The following is a 25969-nucleotide window of genomic DNA, read 5'->3' on the forward strand; positions in this document are numbered from 1 at the left end:
TCCTATTTATTATTAATTAATTAATTAATGATTAATTATAATAATAATTATCTATTTATTTATTTATACTTAAATAAATAAAGAGGAAGTTGCTGCTGCTGCGGTGCTGCCCGCAGCATTTTGTTTTGTTTTGCTGCTGTATCTCTGTTTAGTGCTTCTTAGCAGCAGCAGGAGCAGCAGAAGGATGACCCTTTGCTGCAGAGCTTGCTGCTGCTGCTGCTGATGCTGCTGCTGCTGCTGGAGTGCTTCCTCTGCGCTGCAGGGAAGCAAGAAGCGTAGCAACAAGAGTTGCTGTTTGCTGCTGCAGTTGTCTCTCTTTGTTGTTTGTTGTCTCCCTCATCATCACTTCTAAGTGCTGCTGCTGCTGCTGCAGCTGCTGCTGCAGCAAAGGACGCAGCATCTGCCGCTGCTGCGGGCGCAGAGCCAACAACGTCGCGAGCTGTAGAGCCTGTAACAAAACACGTCCTGCAAGGGTTTAGGGTTTAGGGTTTGGCGTTCAGGGTTTAAAGAAATTAGTATAGGATTTAGGGTTTAGGGTTTAGGGTTTACCATATTGAGGTTGGCGGGTTCTTGTTCTAGGAGGCAAGCAGCTGCAACTAAGTGCACTAGGGAGGTAGGCATCTCCGTTTCCCCTTCTTGCTGCTGCTGCTGCTGCGACGGCTGCGGCTGCGCAGCTTCTGTGGGCATGCAGCAGCAGCAGAGACAGCTGAGCAGCAGCAGCCGCTCTGCCGCATAGGCACAAGGAGGAGGGGGAGGGCATCCTTTGCTGGCAGCAAACAGACAAGCTTTTATCTCCTTCTGCATCAACAACAACAGCAGCAGCAGCAGCAGCAAGCAGCTAGCTTTCCCTGCAGCAGATAGCAGCAGCTAGCTACAGCTGGCAGCAAACAGCAGCAGAATGCAGAACTCCTCAGCTAGCTACACAGCTGCTATATTGACTAGCTAGTTAGCTAGCTAGTCAAGCCAACTGACCTTGCAGCTAGCTAGGTAGCTGCTAGGTTAGCTAGCTAAATGGTGACTAGATAGTTGACTAAATAACTAGCTAGCTAAATAGCTGGGCAACTAAATAGCTAGCTAGATAGCTAGCTAGTTAGGTACGTATATCCTTACCTGTATATTGCGTACGTTCTCCGTAGATTTTTGCTGCTGCAGCAGCAGCTGCTGCTTGCCGCAGTCCCAAGGTGTGGGGAAAGTGATGGGGTGTAGAGACACAGCAAGCCACTGACCCCCTGTTTTAGGACACCCCTTGCTGCTGCTGTTGTTGTGGTTGCTGCTGCTGCTGTTGCTGTTGCCGGTGCTACTGTTGCCTTTGCTGCTACTACTGCTGTTGCTGCTAGTTGCGTTGCAGGTGCTGCTGCTGCTGCAGGGAGGGGTGGGGTTTGCTGCTCCCTGCAGCAGCAAAGATAAGAGTGCCTCTAAGCGCGGCAGCAAACCTGCTGCTAGCAGCACAGGCTGCTGCTGCTGCACCTTTAGTCCTGCTACTATAGATATAAACCGCAGCAGCTGTGCAATGTAAGTTTTCCTTGATGCAGCAGGGTTTGGTGCTCCTGCTGCTGCTGTTGCTGCCCCTCCTCCTGTGCCTGCTGCTCCTCCCCCCGTGCCTGCAGCAGCAGCTGCAGCAGGGGGGTTGGGGGAAGGGCTGCGGCTCGAGCCAGAGACAAACAGCTGCTGCTGCTGTTGCTGCTGCTGCTGCTTGCTCAGTAGTTGGCGGGAGGATGTAGTAGAGGTGCTGCTGTTTGCTGCTGCTGCTGTTTTCTTGTGGGTAGGAGCAACAGCAGGGGTAGCAGCAACAGATGCTGCTGCTACTGCTCTAGGGGATGCACCAGCAGATGCAGCAACTACTGCTGCTGCTGCCCTTGCTTCTGTAGCAGCAGGCGTAGTGTCTTGCTCTACTGCAGATGATTTCCTGCTGCTGCTGTTGCTGTTGCTGGTGCCTCTGCCTCTTCCACACGTGTTGCAGGGAGGGCCCCCAGCAGCAGCATCAGCAGCAGCAGGAGGAGCAACATCAGCAGCAAATGCCCAATCAAATAGTTGCTGCACTGCTTGGGGTTTTATATCTGCTGCTACATCAAGGCCTGTGTTAGATGCAGCAGCAAATGCATGCAGCAGCTGCAGCAGAGCAGCACGCTCTGTCCTAGTAGCTGGGCATGGAATACTGAGGTCTGCTGCTGCTGCTGCTGCTGCAGCTGCTGCAGCTGCTGCTGCTGCTGACGCTGCTGATGGTGCTGATGCTGCTGCTGATACGGGTGCTGGTGCTGGCGGCTGCAATCGGTTGCAGTCTGCTGCAGCAGGTGTTTCTGCTTCGGGTTCTGGTTCTGGTGTTGCTGCTGACGGATAAGAGTAGTCTACTGCAGCAGCAGCAGCAGCAGCACCGTGGTCCTCCCTCATCGGGGGGTCTGGTGCTGCTGCAGTTACAGTTACTGCTGCTGCTGCTGCCGTTGTCGCCGCAACCTCAAGATGCTTCTCCGTTCCTGTAGCAGCAGCTTCTGCTGCAGCTTCTGCTGCAGCTTCTGCTGCAGCTTCTGCTGCTGCTGTTGCTGTCTCTGCTGCTGTTGCAGCATGTGGGATGCTTGGGGGGGTAATGAGTTCATCTACCCGCTGCTGCTGCAGCTGTACCAGCTTTTGCAGCTGCTGCTGCTGTTGCAGCAGCAGGATTTGCTGCACCTGCTGGGAGACATCCACTGTTAGCCATACACGCGGATGTATGTTAAGCCTCCTGTTCTGCTGCTGCTGCTGCTGCTGCGCCACCACCTCGTAATAGGCCCAGTGGCATGGGGACCCATGCATGTAAGGGATGCGGTGATTCTGCCGCTGCTGCTGGCGCTGCTGTAGCACCTGCTCGTAGCTGTCTTGCGGTGTCGCTGCTGCTGTTGCTGCTGCGGGGGATGCCTCCCTAACAAACCCATAGGCACCATCGATAGCGTAGCTGCTGCTGCTGCTGCTGCTGCTGCAGCTGCTGCTGCTGCCGGTGGTAGCCAAGGGGAATGAGACCCATCCGTACCCGCCATCCGCCAGCATGCGCTGCTGCATGAAGTCTGCCTTGCTGCTGCAACAGCAGCTGCTGCAGCTGCTGCTGTTGCTGCATGCAAAGGGGAATGTAACCCATCCATACCCTCCATATGCTAGCATGCACTGCTGCATAAATTCTAATGGGCTGCTGCACGTGCTGCTGCTGCTGCTGCTGCTGCTGCATGCCATGGGGAATGAGACCCATCCATACCCTCCATATGCCAGCATACGCTGCTGCATGTAGTCTAACTTGTCGCAACAGCTGCTGCTGCTGCTGCTGCTGCTGCTGCTTCTATTGCAGTGGCTCGCGCAGCGGATAAAGCCAAAGAAACCATCTAAGCAGCGTGTTTCCGGTATATAGCCAGCTGGGCAGCACCTGCTGCTGCTGCTGTAGTTGCTGCTACTGCTGCAACCGCTGCTGCAGCAGCGTATGTACCCAAAGAAACCGTCGATACAAAGTGTTTCAGGTATATACGCAACGGTGGTTCCGTTGCACCAGCTGCTGCCGTTGCTGCTGCTGCTGCCTGCAGCAGCAGGAGTTGCCGCTGCTGCACTGCTGCAGGCGCCAAAGTGAACACGTCCAGTGTCTGACCTCTCCACGAGCTGATGCAGAACTTCCAGTTGTTGCTGCTGCTGCTGCTGTTGCTTCTGTTGCTGGTGTTGCTGCTGCTGCGGCCGTTGTAGTTGCTGTTGTTGTTGGTGCTGCTGGTGCTGCGGTTGCTGCTGCGTGCAGCAAGCTTCTCGAACAAAGCCGAAGGCACCGTCAGCACATCCAGGAGGGAAGCCGCGCTGCTGCTGCGGATGCTGCTGCTGCTGCGACTGCGCTAGCTGCAGTAGGAGCTGCTGCTGAGGATTTTGCTGCTGCTGCTTTTGCTGTTGCTCCTCCCATTTTTGCTGCAGCTCCTCTATTAAAAGAGACACATATGTGTTACTTACTGCATCAGGAGGCAGCAGCCGCTGCAGCACTGACTGCAGCACCCCCTTTACAATTAGGAACTCCGCTCCTGCAGCAACAACACACACTGGTGCTGCTGCTGCCCCTGTTCCAGCTGCTGCTGTCGCTGCTGCTGCTGCTGTCGCTGCTGTTTAAATTGCTACGGAAAATGTGCGGAGTGTCCGGAAGTATTTATGTTCACTGGTTTGTTGCTGCAGCAGAAGACTCAGACAATGTTGCTGCTGCTGCTTTTCCTGCTGTTGATGTTGCTGATGCTGCTGTCTTACCTTCGCGCCTGCCAGCAACATGAAGGGAGAGTTGAATAAAAGCCATTCGAGTTTCTGTGTCCCTGTCGTCTAGTAACGGCAGCAAGGGCAGTAGCAATTCCTGCTGCGGTTGCTGTAGCAACTGCTGCTGTTGCTGCTGCAGCTGCTGTTGCTGCATTTGCAGCTGCTGCTGCCGTTCTTTCGATAGCCCGGGCTGATTCAAATACAAACGAATGGTCTGCTGCTGCTGCAGCAGTAGTAGAAGTTGCTGCTGCTGCTGCTCAGCAGGGGGAAGCAGCAGCAAACGACGTGGCCCGTCATGAGACGCAAACCTGTCGCAGCAGCAGCAACAGCAGCAGCAACAGCAGCAACAGCAGCAACAGCATGCGTAAGTACTAGTTGCAGGAGCGGCATCAAGGAGGACGTATTTGTATCAGTTTGTGTCTTTCTGTGGCTTCTACCGCCCTGTTGCAGCAGCTGCTGCTGCTCCTGTTGCTGCTGCTGCTGTTGCTGCTGCTGTTTCTGCTGCTGCTGCAGTTCTACCTCGCCAAGGCCTTGACAGACAAACGCTTTATGGGCTGCACCTTGCCAGCAGCAAATTGAATAAGGAGGGGAATTATGCCTTTCATACACAAAACACCGTAAACCCTAAACCCTAAACTCTAAACACCGAGCCTGAAGGCAAAACCCTAAGCCACAACACTAAACCCTGAAACCTAGACCTTCCTCTGCACTAAATAATCCAAATACGGTACCCATTCCGTAACCCCTAAACGGCAAACCCTAAACAATCGTTACCGGCTTTGTATGCGGCAACACACTGCTCGGCTTGTACGAAGAAGGAATCTAGCGCAGCGACTGCCTGCGCCTGCACACATTTGCTGCCGCAGTTTAGCTGCTGCAGCAGCGCAGCAACTCCTCCATATCCCCTTTGCAGTGTACAGGGAGGATGAGGGGTGGGGTTGCCCATAACTACACCTAGACGCGGGTGAGTTGAATGCAGCATCGCTGCTCTTCGAGGGCGTTAGGGATTAAGGTTTCGGGTTTGAGGTTTAGGACCTAGGGTTTAGGGTTTGGAGTTCAGGAACGACCGTCTGCGGCCCAGCAGGTGAATTTCCATCTAGATTCGGAGGAATCCACAAATGATGGTAAACCCTAAACACTAAACACTAAACCCTAAGCCCTCAAAACGGGTCGCCTCAAGGCGCCGCGTTGCAGCAGCAGCCACACTGGCTGGCAATAAATATAATTTAAAAAGATTTCCTTAAAAGAAGCAAAAATATTTAAAAAGTTTAAAAAGTTTGATTCAAAAACCCTAAAGCCTAAACCCTAGACCCTAGGCCCTAAATACGCATGAGGCCCTGCTTGGGTGCGGGGTGACCCGGAGGTCACCTTAACGCTGGCCCCCAATCGACCTTAAAACCCTAAACACTACGCATTAAACACTAAACCCTAAACGCTAAACACTAAACCCCAACATCTAAACCGTGTAGTTTAAACTCTTAGACGAGAATTGTGTGTATTCGTTAGACAATCAATGAACTGCGCTAACACCCAAACCCTAAACTCTAAACCCTAGACCCGTAGAAGCCGACGGCACACACGCTCTCCGCTGATCGCGTTAGGGTTTAGGGTCCAGGGTTTAGGGTTTCTTAGGACTTGGGTTTATGATGGGGTTTCTACTTTGCCTTTTGTATGCCATTGTTCGGTTAACCAATGCTGCTCATTTTGCCGTAACACCAGCATTGACAGCTCGGCGACTCAGTTGCTCTTAAACCCTAAACCCTAAACCCTAAACCCTTGACCCTAGAGCCTACACCCTTAACGGTTCAATCCAAGCCCTAAGCCGTGCTTCCACTCTACTGTCTGTCGAGCATCCTCTCTTACCCTTCGTACCACTCCCCTCCGCCCGATGCACTAGCGTAGTATTCGCCGCCTAGTGTCTAGGGTTTAGGGTTTAGGGTTTATCGTTTGCAGGAGCGCCCCCCAGGGGATTTCAGCAACTACTAAGAGGCTTGGGCTCCTCCCTCTACTTGTTTTGTTCTGTTGTTGAGAAGTTCATTTGCTGCTCGTCTGTATCAAAACCTAAACCCTAAACACTAAAACAATAAACCCTAAACCCTAAAACACCCAAGGGGACTTCATATCCCAGCTAGGGCCCCTTACACCTGTAACCACTGAAAGACTCTGACTCTAGAGCACTAAACCCTAAACCCTAAACCCTAAACCCTAATCATCAAGCCCTGCGCGTTGAAAGCAAACAAAACCCTCAAAACGACTTACGGGAGGAATTCCTCCATTGGCTGTTTGCAGATGCTGGCTTTGCAGCAACAGCAGCAACAAACGCAGCAGCAGCAGCGCAAACGCAACAGCAGCAGCTGCTGCTGCACCTGTTCTCCTGCCTTCTTTAGATACGTATGAGGCGGAGCAGGCAAAGACTGCATAGACAGATATGCTGTAAACCCTAAACCCTAGATTCCTCTGTTGGGTGTTTTAGGGTTTAGGGTGCAAGGTTTAGAGGGTTTGAGGAATCGGCAGCAAACCCTAAACCCTCGTCGCTAAATCCTCGAAGCCAAACCCTCGAAGATAAACCCTCTAAGCCAAATCTTCGAGGCTAAACCCTCGACGCTAAACCCTCGAAGATAAACCCTCGAGGCTAAACACTCAACTGCAAACCCTCGTAGATAAACCCTCGACTCCAAACTGTCGCAGATAAACCATCGACGCCAAACCCTCGAGGCTAAACCCTCGCCTGTAAACCCTATTAGAGGGTTGTCTGATTAAGTTGCGCTTCTAGGGTTTTGAATTCATCAATTGTTATTTCATTAAAATTTATTTCTTCGTTTTTTTCCTCTTTTTTGTGTTTTGCTGTTGTGTATACATAAAGTGCTTCTCCCCATGTTGCCTCCATTAAGCCCTCATCTAAACCCTCATTCTTAAACCCTAAACCCTCCTCATCTTGATTCTCCTCTAAACCCTCCTTTTTATTCCCTAAACCCTCACGAAAAGGCAGCAGCAACGTAGGCACCTTGAACAGCACCAAGGACGAAGGATCCTCTATACTGCAGTCAAACCCTTCTCCCTCCTCTTCCTCCTCTCCCTTCTGCTGCTGGTGTTGCTGTTGCTGCTGCTCCTCCTTCTCACCACCATCACTACCATCACCTGCAACAGGTGCTCCTGCTGCTCCTGCTCCTGCTGCTGCTGTTGGTGGTGATTTCTTAAGGAATTGTGTTAATACAATTTCCTCTTGTTGCCCAATTGTTGTCGTCAAAGAAATAAATTCTTTGGAAATTGTCAAAGACGAAAATGAAAATCCAACAAATCGAAATAAACATCCAAACACTCGCCTTGCTCCAACCCTAAACCCTAAACCCTTATTTTTTTCTAAACCCTTATTTTTTTCTAAACCCTTATTTTTTTCTAAACCCTTATTTTTTTCTAAACCCTTATTTTTCTCTATATTATTTATATTATTCATATTCTCTATACCCTTCTCCTCTATATCCGTTTCTTTATTACCTCTATATTGTAATCCGTGATCCTCTAAACCCTTATATACACTCTGTATTGTTAATGTCCTCTTTATACTCTCCTCTACTAAACCCTTATTATTCTCCAAACCCTCATCCTCTAAACCCTTATTCTCCAAACCCTTATTCTGTAAACCCTTCACTAAACCCTCATCTAAACCCTCGTATTCATTTAAACCCTGCAAACCCTCCAACATTTCTAATATCTCTAAACCCCTAAACCCTTTCCCTAAACCCTTATTATCTAAACCCTTATTATCTAAACCCTCATCCTCTAAACCCTCATCTAAACCCTTATTATCTAAACCCTCATCCCTCGGGGAAAGACGACAGAATTGTTTGTCGCCATTTAATGATAACTCTAAAACCCTTTTAGGTGGACATCTTAATAAGAGGAATTCGCCTCCTTCTTCTTCTGCTGCTGCTGCAGCTGCTGCTGTTGCTGCTGTAGTTGTTGCTGCTGCTGCTGCTGCTGGTGGTGTATAGTATAAAGAAAAGACAGGTGTTGCTGTTGCTGCTGCCTCCCATGAACATTCACATATATCCGGCATAGCAACATCTATTGTCTCCTTTTTTATTTCTTCTTCTTCTTCTTTTATTTCTTCTTTTTCTCCTGCTTCTGGTGCTGCTGTTGCTGCTCCTGCTGCTGCTGCTGCTGCGGCTGCTGCTGCTGCTGCAGCTGCTGCTGCATCCCCTATGAAACCCTTAAGTTTGCCCCAAACCGAGCCAAGCATTTCCCACAGCTTGTTACCATTGCTGTCGCTGCTGCTGCTGCTGCTGCTACTGCTACTGCTGCTGCTGATGCTGCTGCTGCTGCTGCTGCTGCTGCTGCTGCTGGTTTGTATATGGAAATGGAGGGTTTGTGTCTTAGGGCTACAAGACACATCAACAACTGTTGCATGTATTTCTTTTTCTTTTTTATTATTATTATTATTATTAATTATATTATTATTATTATTATTATTATTTATATTATTATTTATTTTTTTATTAATTAGATCTATTAATTTATATTCAATAATAGTATTATTTAAGGAAGAAAGACAATTAAAATAATAAAAAGGACAAGAAAAAGAAAAAGAAGAAAATTCTTTTTTTATTAATAAAATTAATTCTTCTTCCCATGCCTGTATTAGTGCCAATACACCTCGTCGTCTTAATATAACTTTTGCTGCTGCTGCTGCTGCTGTTTCTGCTGATTCTGCTTCTGCTGCTGCTGCTGCTTCTGCATCTGTTGCTGCTGCTGATGTATCCTCATCATCTGCAAAGGCAACAACTTTTTCTGCATCTGCTGCAGAAGAAGAAGACAAAGAAACAGGAAGGGGAGGCACCCGAGTTGCTGCTGCTGCTGCTGCTGCTGCTTTTGTTGCTGTTGCAGCCGTTGCTGCTGCTTTAGAATCCGCTACCTTTGGAGCAGCAGCAGCAGCAGCAGCAGCAGGGATATCCTTCTTTGCCTGTGGTGCCGATCCACGAGTTGGATATCCCGCTGCTATTGCTGCTGCTATTGCTGCTGCTCTTGTAGTTTCTGCTGCAGCTCTTACGGCTGCAGCTGTTGGTGCTGCTGCTGCTTCTGCTGCTGCTGCTGCTGTTGTTGCATGCTGTGTACTATGGGTACTCCATCCGCTTGCTGCAGTGTCTGTCTCTGTCTTTGAGTTTTCTTCTGTCTCTGTCTCTGATGACGAATCTTCTTCCTTTATTATAACCTTCTCCTTGCTGCTGCTGCTGCTGCTGCTGCTGCTGTTCCTGTTGCTGCTGCTGTGGAGTACTGCAGCAACTGCTGGTACAGAGTAGCTTGTCCAGCTCCTTGAAGGAGAATTATAAGAGGGTATTGCTGCTGCTGCTGCTGCTGCTGCTGTTCTTGCTGCTGTTGCTGCTCTTGTTGCTGCTGCTTGTGTTGCTGCGTCTGGATATTTCCCTGCTGCTGCAGCAACTGCAGCAGCAGCATCATCTCTATTTGTACCCCAAGGAGCAGCAAGAGGAGTTATTGCAGGGCCTAAGAAAGGAAATGGTATATTAACAGTGCTAGGTAAGGGAGTTGATGCTGCTGCTCCTGCAGCTCCTCCTCTTGCTGCTGCTGCTGCTAGTGTTACTGCCGGCGCTGCTCTAGCACTTGGTACTCCTGCTGCTGCTGCTGCTATGGATGGCTGCTTTATAGGGCTGTTAGAGAGACCTTCAGGTGTCTGCGCAGACACCCCAGTTGAGGGAGAGGAGGGAAGAGAGAATCTTGTTGTCGCTGAAGGGGAGGCAACAGGAAGGTGCCATTCTTTAGGGGCAATGGGCTTCCCTCTGTTGCTGCGTGCTGCTGCTGCAGCTGCTGCTGGTACTTCTTGTTCTGCTGCTGCTGTTGTTACTAGGTGTAGAGCTGCAATGGTGAGCGCTACCCAGATCAGCAGCAGCAGCAACGCTGTAATGTTTCTTGCGCTCTTCATGGCAAGACAAAAGAATAAAGAAACTAAAAAATTGGTGTGTTTGTCTTCTTCATGTCATAAACATACATAATGCAGTAGCAGCAATAACTGCTGCTGCTGCTGCCGGTGCTGCTGCTGGTGCTCCTGCTCCAGCAGCAGCAAGAGCTGCTCGGCGCTCTACGTACAAGAAACAGGCCGAATTCAGCGGCTGTTTCCCCTATTGGGGTTGCGACAGCGCGCGTCGCCGTCTTATGAAGAAAAAGGAAAAAGAAAATGAATAAAAAAAGGGAAAAGTGGATAAAAACGATGATGGATACCTCCTCCTTCCTTGATGGTCTCGAGTCAAGGAGGTGTCGATACACCGCAGGGGAGGCGGCAGAGTTGACGGCAGATGCATGCAGGTGATGAAGAAGAAGGAAATAAATGCGATTAAATAATAGTTAATTAAAACGCAGGAAAGAATATAAATGAATTTATACTTTATAACTTATAATACGTCATGAACAAGGGCGGATATATATCTATATATGTACACCCCTCGGGTGTATGGGCAGGTCAACACCAGTCCAGAGGAAAAGGAAAGGAGGTAAAAGGAGGAAATCTTTGAATATTATGATTGTAATTCATCTATTTTTCTTTAAATTGTTTTATTAATTATATTTTATTTATTAATATTTTATTCTGCAAGCCATAACCGATCTTTTTGCCCTTGTGTTCGCGTGTTTTTCTTCCTCTCCTCCTGCTCGAGTACTAAGAGCGTATTCCTAGCTATTCTTATGTTTATTCATATTCCCTTTATACAGATATACATTTATAATACTGTTTATTATATTTATAACAGTTTACTTATATATTCATTTTAATGAGGCTATCTGTACTATATATAGAATATATATAATATATAATATAATTATAATATACATATAACATATACATCCATGGGTCTTTTTCTTGTTTTATTTGCCATGTTAGATGTGTGCATGCATTAATTAGACATAATAAATGTATTTAATTAATTAATTAATTAATTAATTGGTATTTAAATACATTTAAATTACCTTTCTTTATTTCCTGTTATAGGAAGAAGAAAAGATGACTAATAAACAAAACTACCTAATGTTGCTACTTACTACTAATTCATTTATTTCCTCTATTTTCCTTCTTTTTTTTTCTGTCTCTGCATGCACTATCGTAACTATTTATTTACTTATCTATTAATATATTAAATTAATTAATTAATTAATTAATTAATTAATTAATTAATTATTTAATTATATTTAATTATAAATATAATTAATAAATAGTTATTATTTATTTATTTTTGCCGGTAAAAAGACACAAAATGAACCCTCATAGCAAACACGGGTCTTTAAGCGTAAAGCCTAAAGCCTCACACCACAACATGCATAACACTCCCGCTGCTGCTGCTGCTGCTGCTGCTGCTGCTGCTGCTGCTGCAGGTGCTGCTGCAGCAAGTGTATGAACGCATCTACTGTAGGTTGCTTTCTTTGCCTTCTGCTTTTTTAGAGGGTAAGCAAGAAGGAAGAAGAAAAGAGTAAAAAGAAGGAAATAAATAAACAATTATAAATAATAACCTTTATATTTATTTATTATATTTAATATATTATTTAATAATAATAATTATAATATAATTATTATTATTATTAATATATTTAATATAATAAATATATATTTATTGCCTTTTTTATAACAATCTAATTAATGCCTCTCTTTCTTGTCTTTTGCATTTAACAAAAAAACAAGAAAGAGGAAGGAAACCTACCTTATGTTGCTGCTGCTGCTGCTGCTCCTGCTGCAGCAGACACAGCGATTTCCCTTGTGTTGCTGCTACTCCAGCAGCGGCAACACAACAATCTATCTCCCTCATGCTGCTGCTGCTGCAGCAACATAATGATCTATCTCCCTTATGCTGCTGCTGCTGCATAATCGTTTTGCTGCTGCTGCTGCTGCTGCTGCTGCTGCTGCTGCAAAACAAGTTTTATATGCTGCAGCCTGCAGCATCTCCCATTGTTTAATGCGAAGCGGCAGCAAGGGCACCTGTGGTGTTGCTGCTGTTGCTACTATTGCTGCTATTGCAGCTGTTGCTGCTGCAGCTGCTGTTGCTGCAGCTGCTGCTGTTGCTGCATTTCTTGTTTCTCCTGTTGCTTCTGCACTAAAATTGCAGCTGCATTATTTGCTGCTATTCTTCTTTCAATTATTCCCTTTATTAATTCCATTACTGCTGTTACTGCTATTGCTGCTGCTGCTGCTGCTGCTGCTGCTGCTGCTGCTGCTGCTGCTGCAGTACCTGCTGCTCCTCTTATAGTTCATGAAGAGCCTGAAGAGGAATCTTTTGGAATTTAATTGACGAAGATTTATCTTCAACAACATCTTCGGGTAGACTTGCTGCGGTGTATAGATAGAGGGCGGTACAATTAGGAGCAGGAGCTTCGTTGCTGCTGCTGCTGCTGCTGCTGCTGCTGCTGCTGTTGCTGCTGCTTTCGGAGCAGATAGCTGGGGCTTGGAAGATTTGTAAGAGTCTTGTATCTTGAAGATAACATTCCTCGGTGAGGTGTACATGCACCTCTCCCTCTTGTATTTCTACTTCTTCTTTTATTTCTTTTATTTCTTTTTCTTTTTCTTTTTGTTTATGTTTTCTATTTCTGCTTCCTTTTTCTTTCTTTTCTTCTTTCTTAGTAACATAATAATGCCCTTTTACTATTATATCTGTCTTACCAGCAGTAACAAGAGAGAAAGACTTGCCTATAACACGATACAAGCAAGGCCCTGTCTTATATACACTACCGCTAACACCCCGTACAACACCTAAGGCAGAAAGAGGGGAAGGTAAAGGACAGAATAAATCTTCTTGCTGCAGCAAATCGGCTTGCTGCAGTGGTTGCTGCTGCTGCACCTGTTGCACCTGCATATATTCTTGCCCCTGCTGCTCTTGCATCTCCTGCTGCATTTGTTGCATCTGCTGCTGGTGATGTTTTTGCATCTGTTCTTGCTGCATTTGTATAAGATATTCATTATCTGCATTAAGGAAATAATATCTTTGTTGAGGAAGAGAGCAACGAAGAAGAACAGCATCTATATCTCCTTCTTGTTCCCTTACTGCATATACAGGTAGGGCCTCATCCTTAGATCTATGATGACAGCTGCAGCTATCGGGTAGAGGTAGGGTCTTAATAGTTGGCTGTTGGGGCCCCCATAGGGCCTTCTTAATAGAGGAGAGGAATTTCTTAAAAGGATTAGTAATTGCATAAGCAAGAGAGAAAGAAACAGTCTTATCCTCTGTTGAACAAGACACAGAAATAGATGCATCTTGTAGTAATTGGTACTCCCCTCTTGTTAATTGGGATACAAGATAGACAGAACGAGGTCCATAGGATACAGGTGCAGCAGTAGAAGGAAGAATGCATGCAGGAGATATATCCGATGACAGGTCCACTGGACCAATTGATAGACCAGTGGCTCTCTCTGCTGCTGCTGCTGCTGCTGCTGCTGCTGCCTCAGATTCTTCATTAGTAGGTACACTAGATACAACAGATGATGAACGTTTGCTTCTTCTTGTTCCTTTCTTTGCTGTTCCTTTCCTTGCTGTTGCTTTCTTTGCTGTTGGACGCTCCCCTGCTGCTGCACTCTCCGCTGCTGCACGTTCTGCTGCTGCACGTTCTGCTGCTGCACGTTCTGCTGCTGCACGCTCGGCTGCTTCACGCTCAGCTGCTGCACGTTCTGCTGCTGCACGCTCTGCTGCTTCGCGCTCTGCTGCTTCACGCTCTGCTGCTGCACGCTGAGCTTCTGCTTCTTCTGCTGCTGCACGCTCTGCTGCTGCACGCTCTGCTGCTTCACGTTCGGCTGCTTCACGCTCTGCTGCTGCACGTTCGGCTGCTTCACGCTCTGCTGCTTCACGCTCGGCTGCAGCACGCTCGGCTGCTTCACGCTCGGCTGCAGCACGCTCTGCTGCTTCACGCTCTGCTGCTTCACGCTCTGCTGCTTCACGCTCTGCTGCTTCACGCTCTGCTGCTGCCTTCGCTGCTGCTTCACGCTCTGCTGCTTCACGCTCTGCTGCTGCCTTCTCTGCTGCTTCACGCTCTGCTGCTTCACGCTCTGTTGCTGCCTTCTCTGCTGCTTCACGCTCTGCTGCTTCACGCTCTGCTGCTGCCTTCTCTGCTGCTGCACGCTCTGCTGCAGCACGCTCGGCTGCTTCACGCTCTGCTGCTTCACGCTCAGCTGCAGCACGCTGGGCTTCTGCTTCTTCTGCTGCAGCACGCTCTGCTGCTTCACGCTCTGCTGCTGCTGCTAGTTCAGCTGCCTGTCGAGCTGCTGCTGCCTTCTCTGCTGCTTCTTGCTCCGCTGCTGCACGCTCTGCTGCTGCCTTCTCTTCTGCTGCATGCTCTGCTGCTGCTTGTTCCGCTGCAACCCGTTCAGCTTCGGCTTTCTCTGCTGCTGCATGTTCTTCTGCTGCTCTCTGCTCTGCTGCGTGTTCTTCTGCTGCATGCTCTGCTGCTGCACGCTCTGCTGCTGCACGCGCTGCTGCTGCTTGCTCAGCCGCTGCATGTTCTACTGCAGCACGCTCAGCTGCTGCTTTCTCTGCTTCAGCGTACTGGGCTGCGGCCACTTCAGCTGCTGCTCTCTCTTCTGCTGCTCTCTCCGCTGCTGCTTCGTCGGCTGCTGCACGCTCTTCTGCTGCCATTGCTGCGGCTGCTTGTTCTGCTGCGGTTCGCTCTGCTGCTGCACGCTCTGCTGCTGCTTGGTCTGCTGCTGCTCGGTCTGCTGCTGCTTGGTCTGCTGCTGCGCGCTCCGCTGCTGCTTGCTCCGCTGCTGCTGCTGCTAGCCTTCCAGCTCGCTCTGCTGCTCTTCTCTTTCTTGCTGATCTCTTTCTTGTTGATCTCTTAGCTGCTTTTTTCTCCGCTGCTGCTTGCTGTGCCGCTGTTTGTTCTATTCCTGCTCGTTCGGCTGCTGCGCGACCTGCTGCTGCTAGCTCTGCTGCTGCTTGTTCTACTGGTAGCTCTGCTGCTGCTTGTTCTGATGCCACTGCTGCTTCTTGTTCTGTTGCCGCTTGTCCTTCTACTGCTAGCTCTGCTGCTTGTTCCGCTGCCGGTTGTTCGAGTGCTGCTGCTTCTTCCGCTGGTGCTGCTTCTGCTGCTGCTGGCGATTCTGCGGTTGCTGCTGCTTCTGCTTCCTGTACTATTTGTGCCAGCTCCTTCTCCCCTTCTGCTACAGCTGCTGCTTCGGCTTCCGCTACAATTGCGGCTGTGGCTTCTGCCTCTGCTGCTGCTGCCGCTGCTGTTTCTTCCGCAGGCAAAGTTTCTGCTCTCTCTCCACCCTCTACTGCTGCGACTTCTCCTGCTTCCTTTCCTTCTCCAGTTGCTGCTGTTTCTGCATCAGCTGCAGGATATGCTGCTCCCTGGCCTGCTGCTGCTGCTGCTTCAGGCTCAGCTGCAATATATATGGGTTCTTGCCTTTCTGCTCCTGCTGTAGTTTCTGCCTCAGGCGCAACAATTACTGCATCCTGGCCTTCTGCTGCCGCTGCTTCTGCAGTTTCTGCCTCAGGTGCAATACCTGCTGCTTTCTGTCCTGCTGCTGCTGTTTCTGATTCATTTGCAACACCTGCTGCTTGCTCCTGCCATTGTTCCGCCGCTACTGCTGCCTCTTTTACTGGTGTTTCTGGTGCTTCTGTTGCTGCTGCTTCTGCGTATCTTGCCGATTCACCTGTGTTAGCTGTTGCAGCCTCTTGCTCTGCTGCAGCTTCTGGTGCTGGTACTGCTGCTGCTTCTCCTTCAGGTGCAGCATGAGGGTATTCTGCTGCAGCCTCTGGTGATTCTGCTGCTGTTTGCTCTCCCTCTACCTGACCTGCAGACTTGACCTGTGATGAGACTTGAATGAGGCGTTTTAGCAACTCCGCAAAAGGGGTAGTAGGATTGATGTTGGAGGGCTGCTGCTGCAGCAGGCTGCTGCTTAAATCTGCTGCTGCATCAGCATCGCTGGCATGTTCTTCTGCATGTGGAGATGAAGGGGATGATGCCTCATCATGAGGGCCCTCTTGACCGGGGGTTCCTACGATAGGCTCCCCCTGTTCCCCTGTAGTTGGCGGTTCTTCCACCGCAACAACTCCTCCCCTGAATGCCAGAAGAATGGCGACAGGGATCAAAAAAATCGGCTTTCTAAGGCACCCACACGCCATTTCCTGGGGCCGTTGACTTGAAGAAATGTTCTAGCACCGCCACTAGGCACAGCAGCTGCTCCTCCGCAGCGCGGTACGGCTGGAAGGGGGGTAAGAAGGCGACTTTCTGTCCGCCCTATCTTTTACAATTCTGCTTCTAAAAAACAAAAAGAAAAAGAAACGCAACAAAAAGGACCTAGGAATACCCAAGATCCATGCAATGCATCGATTGGGCTTCACACAGAGGCGACGACGGCGGTGGCAAGGGGCTTGGCGAGAGCAGCAGAAGGGGAAGAAATGAACGCGAGTTCCTCAATTGCAGATCAACTCGAAAGAAACTAAAATACCTTTATTCCCTCTAAAATACAAGAAAAGAAGAAGAAATTACGCCAATATAACCGCAATACGACCCCGAGCGTTGCACCGCTCCTTGGGATTGGCTGTAAGTCAAAGTGAAATATCTCGTATATTTAGCAACCGGCGCAAAAACCTCTTGAATGGAAATGTGCACACTAAAATTTAACACCAAAAAAGAAGAATTTTAAGGCATTTAGCGCGAGGTTTCCTTAAGGATCGCTCTCGTTCATATTGCTGCAGAACTTGAACATGACCGATGCGGCTGCTCTACCATGTCGGCGATCGGCGGGTGTGGGGTGGGCGCATGTAATTGGTATTTGCGAATTTATTAAACAATCATTAAAACCTTATTATTTCTTCGGATATTAAGTCTTATATTTCTTAGGTTTCGTCGCCGCCAGTAGCAGAAACACAGCAATAGTTGCCTGCTAGTGCACCCAAACATCAGCACTTCACCATACACTTCGGCATAAACTGCATTAATGCAGTTCTTTCTTGGTCTTTGACGCTCTGTGTTTATCTCTATCCGCCATATTCAGCAAGCCCCTTCATGGAAGTAGACGGAGAGGAAGGGCCCCTTGATGAGGGGGGGGGCCCCTCTGGTGCTACGACCCAACTACAACGGTCCACTGGAAAACCTCCTTCTTTTTTCCTCTCCAAGGCAGACGAATGCTTTTCTTCTTTCCCCCCCAACCTTGAGTTGGCTGTAAAGTTCCTCGAGAAGGGAGTCTCTGTACACCCCGACGATGTTGAACTTTTGCAACGCCTTGCCGGCGAATACTGCGAACTAGGGAGGGGAGATGAAGCAAAAGAACTCCTTCAAAGAGCCATTCAGCTGGAGGCAAGTTGTTCTTTATTATTCTGTTATATAATCGATCGATGAAGCTTCTACCCTCTACCTCTGCGTTTTCTTTTAAACCATTTGCTGCTGCTGTTTGCCTGTCTGTCTAAATACACGCTGCTTCTTCTTGCCCCATTTTTCTTCCTTTTTTGTTTTTATTTTGTCGTTTCTTCAGCCTTTATCAGGCCCATTGAAGTTCCTTCAGATGGCACAGCTCGAGGAAGGCGCTGCCTGTCTTTCTTTGTATCGAACTGCTATTTCTCTGTTGGAGTCTTCCTTGGCTTCTGCACAGTCTTCTTATGTCGCTGCTGCTTCTAAGCACGGCAAGAAGTCCAAGGGGCCGGCTGCAGCAGCAGCAGCAGCAGAGGCACAGGAGATAAAGGGCACTTTAGTGCGTGCTTACTGCTCCGTTGCTGAATTATATCTAACGGATCTTTGTGAAGAGGAGGAGGCAGAAGCATCAGCAACTAGTGCTGTTCAAAAGGCGCTGGAGCTAGATCCTGAGAGCCCTGATGCTCTTCTATGTGACGCACAACTTAAGAAGGTGCAGGGTAAGTTCTTCTTCTTGCTTCTCTGTAGCAGCAGCAGCAACGACAACAGTAGATGGTGATGCTGCAGTAGACAGCAGCAAGCATCTGTTGGTTGTCTGTGGGGTCTATTTTGCTGTAGCCGCAGTAGTTGCTGTGGCTGCCTTTCTTGCTGTTGGTCTTGTTGCAGTAGTATTTGCTGGAGGTGGACAAATGTGTGTATGCTGTTTCTGCTGCTGCTGCTGCTGCTGCTGTTATTTATCAGACGATGCTGAGGGTGCAATACGTGCGGCGAAGTGTCTGTACAGCACACTGAAACGTTTGCATAAGAGGGCAATGAAGCAGATGATGATAAATGCAGAAGATGAATCCTGCTTATTTACTTCACCAGAAGAAGAAGATAGTGATGCTTTTGTCTCTATAGAGACAAGAGTTAATGCAGCAAGATTATTTATAGATGTAGGGATGGTTAAGCCGGCATTAAAAGTACTAAAAGCTTGTCTAGATGAAAATGATGAAGATGTACGTACACCACAAATTATATCTATTTACACATATATATAGTATATATGTATATATATATTAAGTATACATATATACATATATACATTTGATCCTTTCTCGCTCTTACATGCTGCTGTTGCTTGTTCTCCTTTTGTTGTTGTTGCTGATGTTGGTGTGTATGTGTGGCTGCTGAGTGGGGCTTGGCTATATGCCTGCACATTGGAGCTTGATTCGCTGCATGCTAACGACTGTCTTATGGGTTTAGGGTTTGTTGTATCTAGGGTTTAGGGTTTATTGTTTTCGAGGGTTTAGGGTTCGGTGTTTTTCTCCTGCAGCCGCAGGTGTGGTTAGTCCTCTGCTGCGCTTTATATAAGTCTGATGACTTTGATAGTTGTCTTAGTGCCTTAGATGAGCTAAAACAGGTAATTAGACCCCTAACTAATTAACCCTAAACCCTAAACCCTCGAGTTAGTGTAGCTGTAGGAGCAGTAGCAACTGCAGCAGATGCTGCAGCGCGAGTGCACCGTGCTCTGTTGCTGCTGCTGCAGCGGATGAAGCGGTCTGGCATCCCTGAAGATCATTCGATGGCAGTGCACGAGAGGCAGCTGCGTGAGTTGTCGAAGAAAGCTCTCAAGGAGCAGGAGCAGCAGCAGGAGGTAGAGGAGCTAGAGGAGGATGAGGAGGAGGACGACAACGATGATGCCTCCTCCGCCAACTACTCTTCCGATGATGATCGTTAAAGGGTTTTGTCTTAGTTGGCTCTTAATTAAATTGATTTGTTTCTTTTATTGTTGACAAGAAACCTGGCAGCAGGCTAAACCCTAAACCCTAAACCCTTATAAATAAAGAAAAGGGGAAACCCTCATGCCAGACATGTGTCCAAACCCGAAACCGCAACTGAATTTTATTCAGCATTTTATCATATAGACACAAACTCTTGAACTGAGAAACGGATACTTAAGTTGAGGGGACAGCTACTTATGTAAACCCTAAACCCTAAACCCTTGAGAGAGGAACAAACCTTCACTAAGCCGTGTTCCCGCCCCCATCCGCTACAAACCCCCACGCAGCCAGTGCAGTATCCCCACGTTTCTTACGAGGGTTTAGTGTTTAGGGCTTATAACATTGAATCTCGTGTGCATAATATAGCGTTTAGGGTTTAGGGCTTAGCGATTGTCTGAGATGCCGCGTTAGGCGCGGGGACCTCGAGCATTGTTCGGGGTTGCGGGCAGCATTCGCCTCTAGGGTCTAGGGTCTATGGTTTAAGGTTTTGTTACTGAAATAAGAGAACAGAGCAAAATTAAAGAGAAACTATCTAAAGAACAAATTAAATAAACAATTCGCACCACTAAAACTATTTTCGAACAACAGAGACTAAGGGAGGGGGGCCCCCAAGGGCCCCATTGCCGCGCAAGATGGCCCCTCTCTTTCTTCTTCCTCTCATTTGTTTCTTTTTAAAGCAAACCCTAAGTTGCTTTTTTTGCATTTTTCGCGTTTTTTTTATTTATTTTAATGCTTTGCTGCACTGCAGCAGCAGACTGCCTTGGGTCCAAGGTCCCGTTGGTTGGTCCTTTTTCTGCTGCAGGGTTTAGGGTTTAGGGTATAGAGTTTAGAGGGTTTAGGATTTGTGTGGGAGATGCTTAGCTTTATAGATGATGAAGAGGAGGATGCAACCCCGCAGTCGTCGGAGCTGCAGTCCCCGCAACCGCCACCGCAGAAGCAACAACAACAGCAGCAGCGGCGGCGGCTGCTCGCTCCCGGGACTAATGGCAGCAGCAGCAACAACAACAACAGCACCGATGGGACATTTGCAGTCCCTGTGTTCCGGCCGCGTCAACGACGTCAGCCGCATCAGCCCCAGGATCAGATTGGTCCATGCGTAAAGCCAGCTCTAACGCACAAGGAATACCTCAGTCGTCGTGCTGCAGAGCTAGCAGCAGAAGCAGCAGCAGAAAGAGAAGCAACAACAACAGCAGCAACAGCAGCAGGACCCGAAGCAGCAAATGCATCATCATCAGCCTCTGGGGACCCCCCGAAGCGTCAGCGCCGCACAGGTTGGACAGATGCTGAGGATGAGGGGGCCCCCGATGGGGCCCCCCAGTCTGGTTGGGGGCCCCCCGTGGACCCTAAAGTACAAGAAGAAAGAAGGAAAGCAATTGAGTTGGCATTAGAGGGAGAGAAGAGGCGAATAGCATCTACGGTTCCTACGACAGAAGAAGAGGAAGCAGAGAGGGCATTACAACGAATGTGGTAAGAAAAGAGAAAATAAATATTAATTTTAATATATTGAATTAAAACTTTAATTTAATCTGTTATTTAAATAAATAGAATTAATGTTTAATTTTGTGTGCTGTACGTACACCGCAGGTATGACCGAGACGACAGCTCAGGGTTGCAACTTGGTGATTATGAGGAAGACGATACTCGCAATTTATTAAAAGAGGAAAAATTAAAGAGTTTAAAAGGGGGGGCCCCCACAGGGGCCCCCGGTCGCTCGTTAGCAGAGATGCAGCGACACAGGGATAATGAATTATGGGAAGAAGTACTAATGAATAGAGGAGGAGCAGGACAAAGGAGAGAAATAAGTTTAGATGAACAGGAAGAATTAGAAGAAACAGAAAAAGAACATGTTATATGCAGACAATTATTACCTCCTTTCCTCGCTGAATATAAACCCTCAGAACGTAATGTTAGCGTCGTAAAAGATGTAACTAGCGATATGGTCACTCTTGCCAGGTTTGCTGCTGCTATTGCTGCTGCTGCTGTTGCTGCTGAATCTTTCTGTATCGCTTTTGATCTTATTAGTACAGACCGCGAATCTTACCTATACTATACCTGCTCTCTTTACACCTCAGGACAAAACTTGGGGGATTTTATTGTGTTATTTGTTGTTTCTTCTGTCCCTTCTTATATGTCTGCCGTTGTTCACATGCTAAATAGTTTAGGGTTTAGGGTTTAGGATTTAGGGTTTAGGGTTTGTGTGCAGGAAGGGCAGCGCCGTGTTGCGTTATACAAAGGATCGAGAGGATCGAGCAGCAGTTCGCCAGCGTTTTTGGGAAGTGGCGGGATCGACACTAGGGAAGTTGCTGCAGGGTGCTGAGGGTAGAGAAGCAGAAGCAGCAGCAGAGGAGAGAGCAGCAGCAGCAGCAGCAGCGGCAGCAGCTGAGGCGGAAGCATTAGGTAAACGTGGTCGTGATGGTTATGCTGCTGCATTTATCAACAGCAAACCAGGTTCTACTGCTTTTACGCCGCAGCAGCTGCACCAGCAGCTGCAGCAGCAGCGGCAATCTTTGCCTGTATATAAAGTAAGAGAAGAATTTATTCAAATATGTAGGGAGCACCAAATAATTGTTGTTGTAGGAGAAACAGGAAGTGGCAAAACAACCCAACTTACTCAATATCTCTATGAGGAAGGATATGCAATATCTCCTGCTGCTGCTGCTGCTGCAGCAGCAGCAACCCCCAACTCCCGCGTTACATATAGAACGTCGTCATATCCCTCCTACACAGCGGGAACGCCCTCTTCTGCAACATCAGCATTACCATCAGCAGCAGCCGAAGCAGAAGCAGCAGCAACAGCAGCAGCAGGTGGTGCAAATTTATTCTCTGTGGGTATAATAGGGTGTACACAACCACGTCGTGTTGCTGCTGTATCTGTAGCTAAACGTGTTGCTGAAGAAATGGGGGTTGATCTTGGCAATCTTGTTGGTTATTCTATTCGTTTTGAGGATTGTACATCACAAGAAACAGCAATTAAATATATGACGGATGGTGTATTATTAAGAGAAAGTCTTAGTGATCCTGATCTAGATAAATATAGTTGTGTTATCATGGATGAAGCACACGAAAGGTAAACTAACAAGTTTGCTGCTGCTGTTGTTGCTGCTGCTGCTGACGATGGTGGTGATGGTAATGATTCTGGTTGTTGTGCTGTGGTGGTGTTGTTTCGTGCTGCTGGTGGTGGTGGTTTATTTGTCTTGTTCTAATATCTGTTGAGGAGTAGCTGCTGCTTTGTGTGTAGTTGGTTGTTTATGCATGTGTGTGTATGTTCGTTCTTGTTGTTTCTTTTCATGTGCTTGCTGCCTATAGTTTGTTTTAGGGTTTAGGGTTTACGGTATAGGGTTTAGGGTTTGTGGTGTCTGTGTGCAGATCTTTGAACACGGATATATTATTTGGTGTATTAAAGGGAGTAGCAAGTCGTCGTAGGGATTTTAAGTTAATTGTAACATCAGCAACAATGGATGCAGATCGTTTTTCTTCTTTTTTTGGTGGTGCTGCTATATTTCATATACCAGGAAGAACATTTCCTGTAGAGGTAGAGTTCACAAGATGTATACCTGATGATTATGTAGATGCAGCAGTACAAAAATGTTTAGCAATACACTGCAGTACTCCTTGTGGGGGATCGGATGCTGCGAATACAGCTGAAGGGGAGGATGAATTTGAAGGACCAGGGGATATTCTTCTTTTTATGACGGGACAAGATGATATTGAGGTTTCTTGTATTCTTCTTGCTACGCGATTAGAACAGATAGGGGAGAGGGCTCCCCCCTTAACAATATTACCTATATATTCGCAGTTACCTGCGGACTTACAAGCAAAGATATTTGAGCCATCGAAGTATAGGAAGATTATAGTAGCAACAAATATAGCAGAAACATCCTTAACAGTAGACGGTGTTCGTTATGTAGTAGACTGCGGGTTCTGCAAGTTAAAGGTATTCAATCCTTCTATTGGTATGGATTGTCTACAAGTAACACCTATATCACAAGCAAATGCTAATCAAAGAAAGGGGAGAGCAGGGAGAACAGGACCAGGGAAATGTTATCGTTTATATACAGAAACTGCTTTTATAAGGGAAATGTTACCCTTAACAGTACCCGAAATGCAAAGAACTAATCTGAGTAATGTTGTGCTTCTCCTTAAAAGTATTGGTGTTGAAGACTTGCAACAATTTGATTTAATTGATCCTCCCCCTCAAGAAAACCTTCTTGATGCTATGTTTCAACTATGGATATTAGGGGCATTAGATAATAATGGATATATTACCAATACAGGCATTAAAATGTCTTCCTTCCCCTTAGACCCTCCCCTATCAAAGATGCTGCTAGCAGCAGCAGATCTAGGGGGTGTTAGCGAGCTTGTATCTATTGTTTCTCTTCTTTCTGTTCCTTCTATCTTCTTTGTTGCTAAAGAAAAACAACAAGAAGCAGAAGGAATAAAAGAAAAATTCTTTGTACCCGAGAGCGATCATCTTACTCTCCTTAATGTCTTCCAACAATGGAAAAGAGCCAAATGCAACCCTCAATGGTGTCTTAAACACTTCGTACAGCCAAAGGTATTTTTTACCTTCATTTTTTCTTTTCTACTTCTTGTCTCTTTCTCTTTGTCTCTCTTTGCGTTTGTCTTTCTCTTTGGCTTTCTGTCTCTTTGTCCTTCTCCTCGTCTGTCGGCCTCTGTCTGTATCGATATACATATCAACCTCTGTCAGTTTCTTTCTTTCTTTCTTACATTCCCTCTTCCATGCCTGCCCGACAGCATGCATTGTTAGTAATTATAGTTGTTGTATTGTGTTTGTTTTTCTTTTCTGTATGCAGGCAATGCAGAAGGCGAAGGAAGTTCGCGACCAACTTGTGGATACGATGAAACAACAAGGAATACCAGAACAATCATGCGGCACAGATTGGGATATCCTTAGGAAAGTACGTATCTCTGTTTCTACTTTCTTCCTCAATATATAATATATCTACATATACATAAAGAAAAATGTAGAATTCGACTGGCTGTCAATAAAATTTTGTCTAATTGTGAGTTTTCTTCTTCCTTTTTCCTTCTCGTTGGTGGATTTCTTTCTTTTTCTTTTTTTCTCCTCTTTGGGGGGTGTTTTCTTTCTTTTCTCGAAATCCTCAAAGAGGAACATTTCTTCTTGTCATCCTCCATTCCCCTGCTCCTGCCTTTTCTTCCGATTCTTCCTCATTTCTGCGTCTTTCTCTTCGTTTTCTCGTTCGTCCTTTGTCGTTCTTGTCCTTCTTCCGTTTCATTTTCGTATTATCCTTCTTATGATTCTTATTGTTATTGTTTTTACTATTTTAATTCGTATTCGTTTACTGACTTTTCTATTGTTTCTTTTTGCATGCAGGCAATCTGCGCCGGTTACTTTCACCACGCCGCTAAACTACGTGGAATAGGAGAATATGTAAATATGAGGACTTCTGTACCCTGTCACGTTCATCCAACTTCGTCTCTTTACTCGGCTGGATATACACCCGAATATGTGGTCTACCACGAGCTTCTCCTCACCACTAAAGAGTATATGCGAAACGTACGCCGATGGTTTAGGATTTGGGGTTTTGGGTTGTAAAGTGTTATACTGGCTATATTTGAACTAGTTATTTGGTTTATTCCCCTGTTTCTTCTGCGGTATATCTGCTGCTGCAACCTCTGCTCAGGTGACAGCCGTGGACGCACGGTGGCTAGCAGAATTAGGGCCCATGTTCTTCTCCATCCGCAAGGTGGGGATGGGCGGTCGTCAGCTGCAGGCAGAAGAAGATGCAGCAACAGCAGGTACAGGGACAATCTTAACAGCAAGCGCTCCTATCGCTGCTCCTGTTGTTGTTGGTGCTGTTGTTGTCGTCTGAAACCTGCATTGCTTTTTTCATCGTCTGCGCTGGCACCCGTTTAGTGTTTGGGGTTTAGGGTTTGTAGTATGCATTGTGTTGTTGCGTTGCAGCCTTTGAAGCCCAGATGCAGCAAGATGCGCTGCGGCTGCAGCAGAAGCAGCAGACAGCAGCAAAGTCAACTCCGCGCATGCACGTCGAAGCAACAACAGGCCGTAGGCCAAAGACAGCAGCAGCAGCAGCAGCTGCTGCTGCTGCTGCTGCTGCGGCTGCGGCTGTTGCTGCAGGAGAGACGGAGAAGACAGAGGACGGTGAAGAAATGAACAACCAGACAGACAACGACGATGAAGCTGCCGTCCTCAAGCTAAGACGCCTTCGCAATACTATCAGTAGCACTCGCAAGGTGTCTCCTCAGCTGCTGCTGCTCGGTGTAAAGACAGAAGCAAATGATGAGACAAAGCCGGAGCAGCAGGCGGCAGCAAATGTAGCCAAGCAGCAGCCGCTAACAGCAAAATCACCAAAAGATGAATAAGGAACGCAGCAACATATAACGGGTTCCTTCAATCAAGGCTTCCCTTTTTGTCTGAGTTATTTCCTCTTGTATTCATTTTAGTTCCTTCTTTCGAGGTCTCTTTCTCTCTATTGCAGTCTACTCTCTCGGCCGCAGACACACATGCAACAGGTGCTATCTATTTACATTTAGGCAACTATATGTACGCGTATACAGACATGCTTATTTATATACAAATAAATCCCTGTGCGCCTTGCATTAGTATGGTATGGGATATATATATATATATATATATA

At 47.2% G+C, this 25969-nt stretch overlaps 5 protein-coding genes across 5 annotated transcripts; 2 read left to right on the forward strand and 3 right to left on the reverse strand.

Moving 5' to 3' along the window:
- Positions 1-148: 148 nt before the first annotated feature.
- On the reverse strand, positions 149-5215 carry EMWEY_00005280 (hypothetical protein, conserved; the record flags this gene model as incomplete). The annotated part of the gene is made up of 6 exons (XM_013481193.1): positions 149-409; positions 550-677; positions 1227-4013; positions 4231-4541; positions 4753-4831; positions 5008-5215. The coding sequence occupies 6 exons, from the start codon at positions 5213-5215 to the stop codon at positions 149-151; spliced, it is 3774 nt and encodes a 1257-aa protein (XP_013336647.1).
- Positions 5216-6238: 1023 nt separating this feature from the next.
- EMWEY_00005290 (hypothetical protein) lies at positions 6239-10168 on the reverse strand (the record flags this gene model as incomplete). Its single annotated transcript, XM_013481194.1, has 6 exons — positions 6239-6282; positions 6376-6400; positions 6600-6647; positions 7238-7551; positions 7699-7918; positions 8885-10168. The coding sequence occupies 6 exons, from the start codon at positions 10166-10168 to the stop codon at positions 6239-6241; spliced, it is 1935 nt and encodes a 644-aa protein (XP_013336648.1).
- A 2299-nt stretch (positions 10169-12467) lies between these two features.
- On the reverse strand, positions 12468-16337 carry EMWEY_00005300 (hypothetical protein, conserved; the record flags this gene model as incomplete). The annotated part of the gene is made up of 1 exon (XM_013481195.1): positions 12468-16337. One exon carries the CDS (start codon positions 16335-16337, stop codon positions 12468-12470), a length of 3870 nt encoding a protein of 1289 aa, XP_013336649.1.
- Positions 16338-17223: 886 nt separating this feature from the next.
- On the forward strand, positions 17224-19285 carry EMWEY_00005310 (hypothetical protein, conserved; the record flags this gene model as incomplete). The annotated part of the gene is made up of 5 exons (XM_013481196.1): positions 17224-17518; positions 17700-18065; positions 18307-18563; positions 18881-18967; positions 19094-19285. 5 exons carry the CDS (start codon positions 17224-17226, stop codon positions 19283-19285), a joined length of 1197 nt encoding a protein of 398 aa, XP_013336650.1.
- An 896-nt stretch (positions 19286-20181) lies between these two features.
- EMWEY_00005320 (ATP-dependent RNA helicase, putative) lies at positions 20182-25694 on the forward strand (the record flags this gene model as incomplete). Its single annotated transcript, XM_013481197.1, has 8 exons — positions 20182-20795; positions 20913-21281; positions 21532-22395; positions 22695-23883; positions 24143-24247; positions 24685-24867; positions 24995-25163; positions 25276-25694. The coding sequence occupies 8 exons, from the start codon at positions 20182-20184 to the stop codon at positions 25692-25694; spliced, it is 3912 nt and encodes a 1303-aa protein (XP_013336651.1).
- Between the last annotated feature and the right edge of the window lie 275 nt (positions 25695-25969).

The sequence above is a fragment of the Eimeria maxima genome, genomic scaffold (genome assembly GCF_000499605.1).
Source record: "Eimeria maxima Weybridge genomic scaffold, Emw_scaff29, whole genome shotgun sequence".
Taxonomy (NCBI): domain Eukaryota; phylum Apicomplexa; class Conoidasida; order Eucoccidiorida; family Eimeriidae; genus Eimeria; species Eimeria maxima.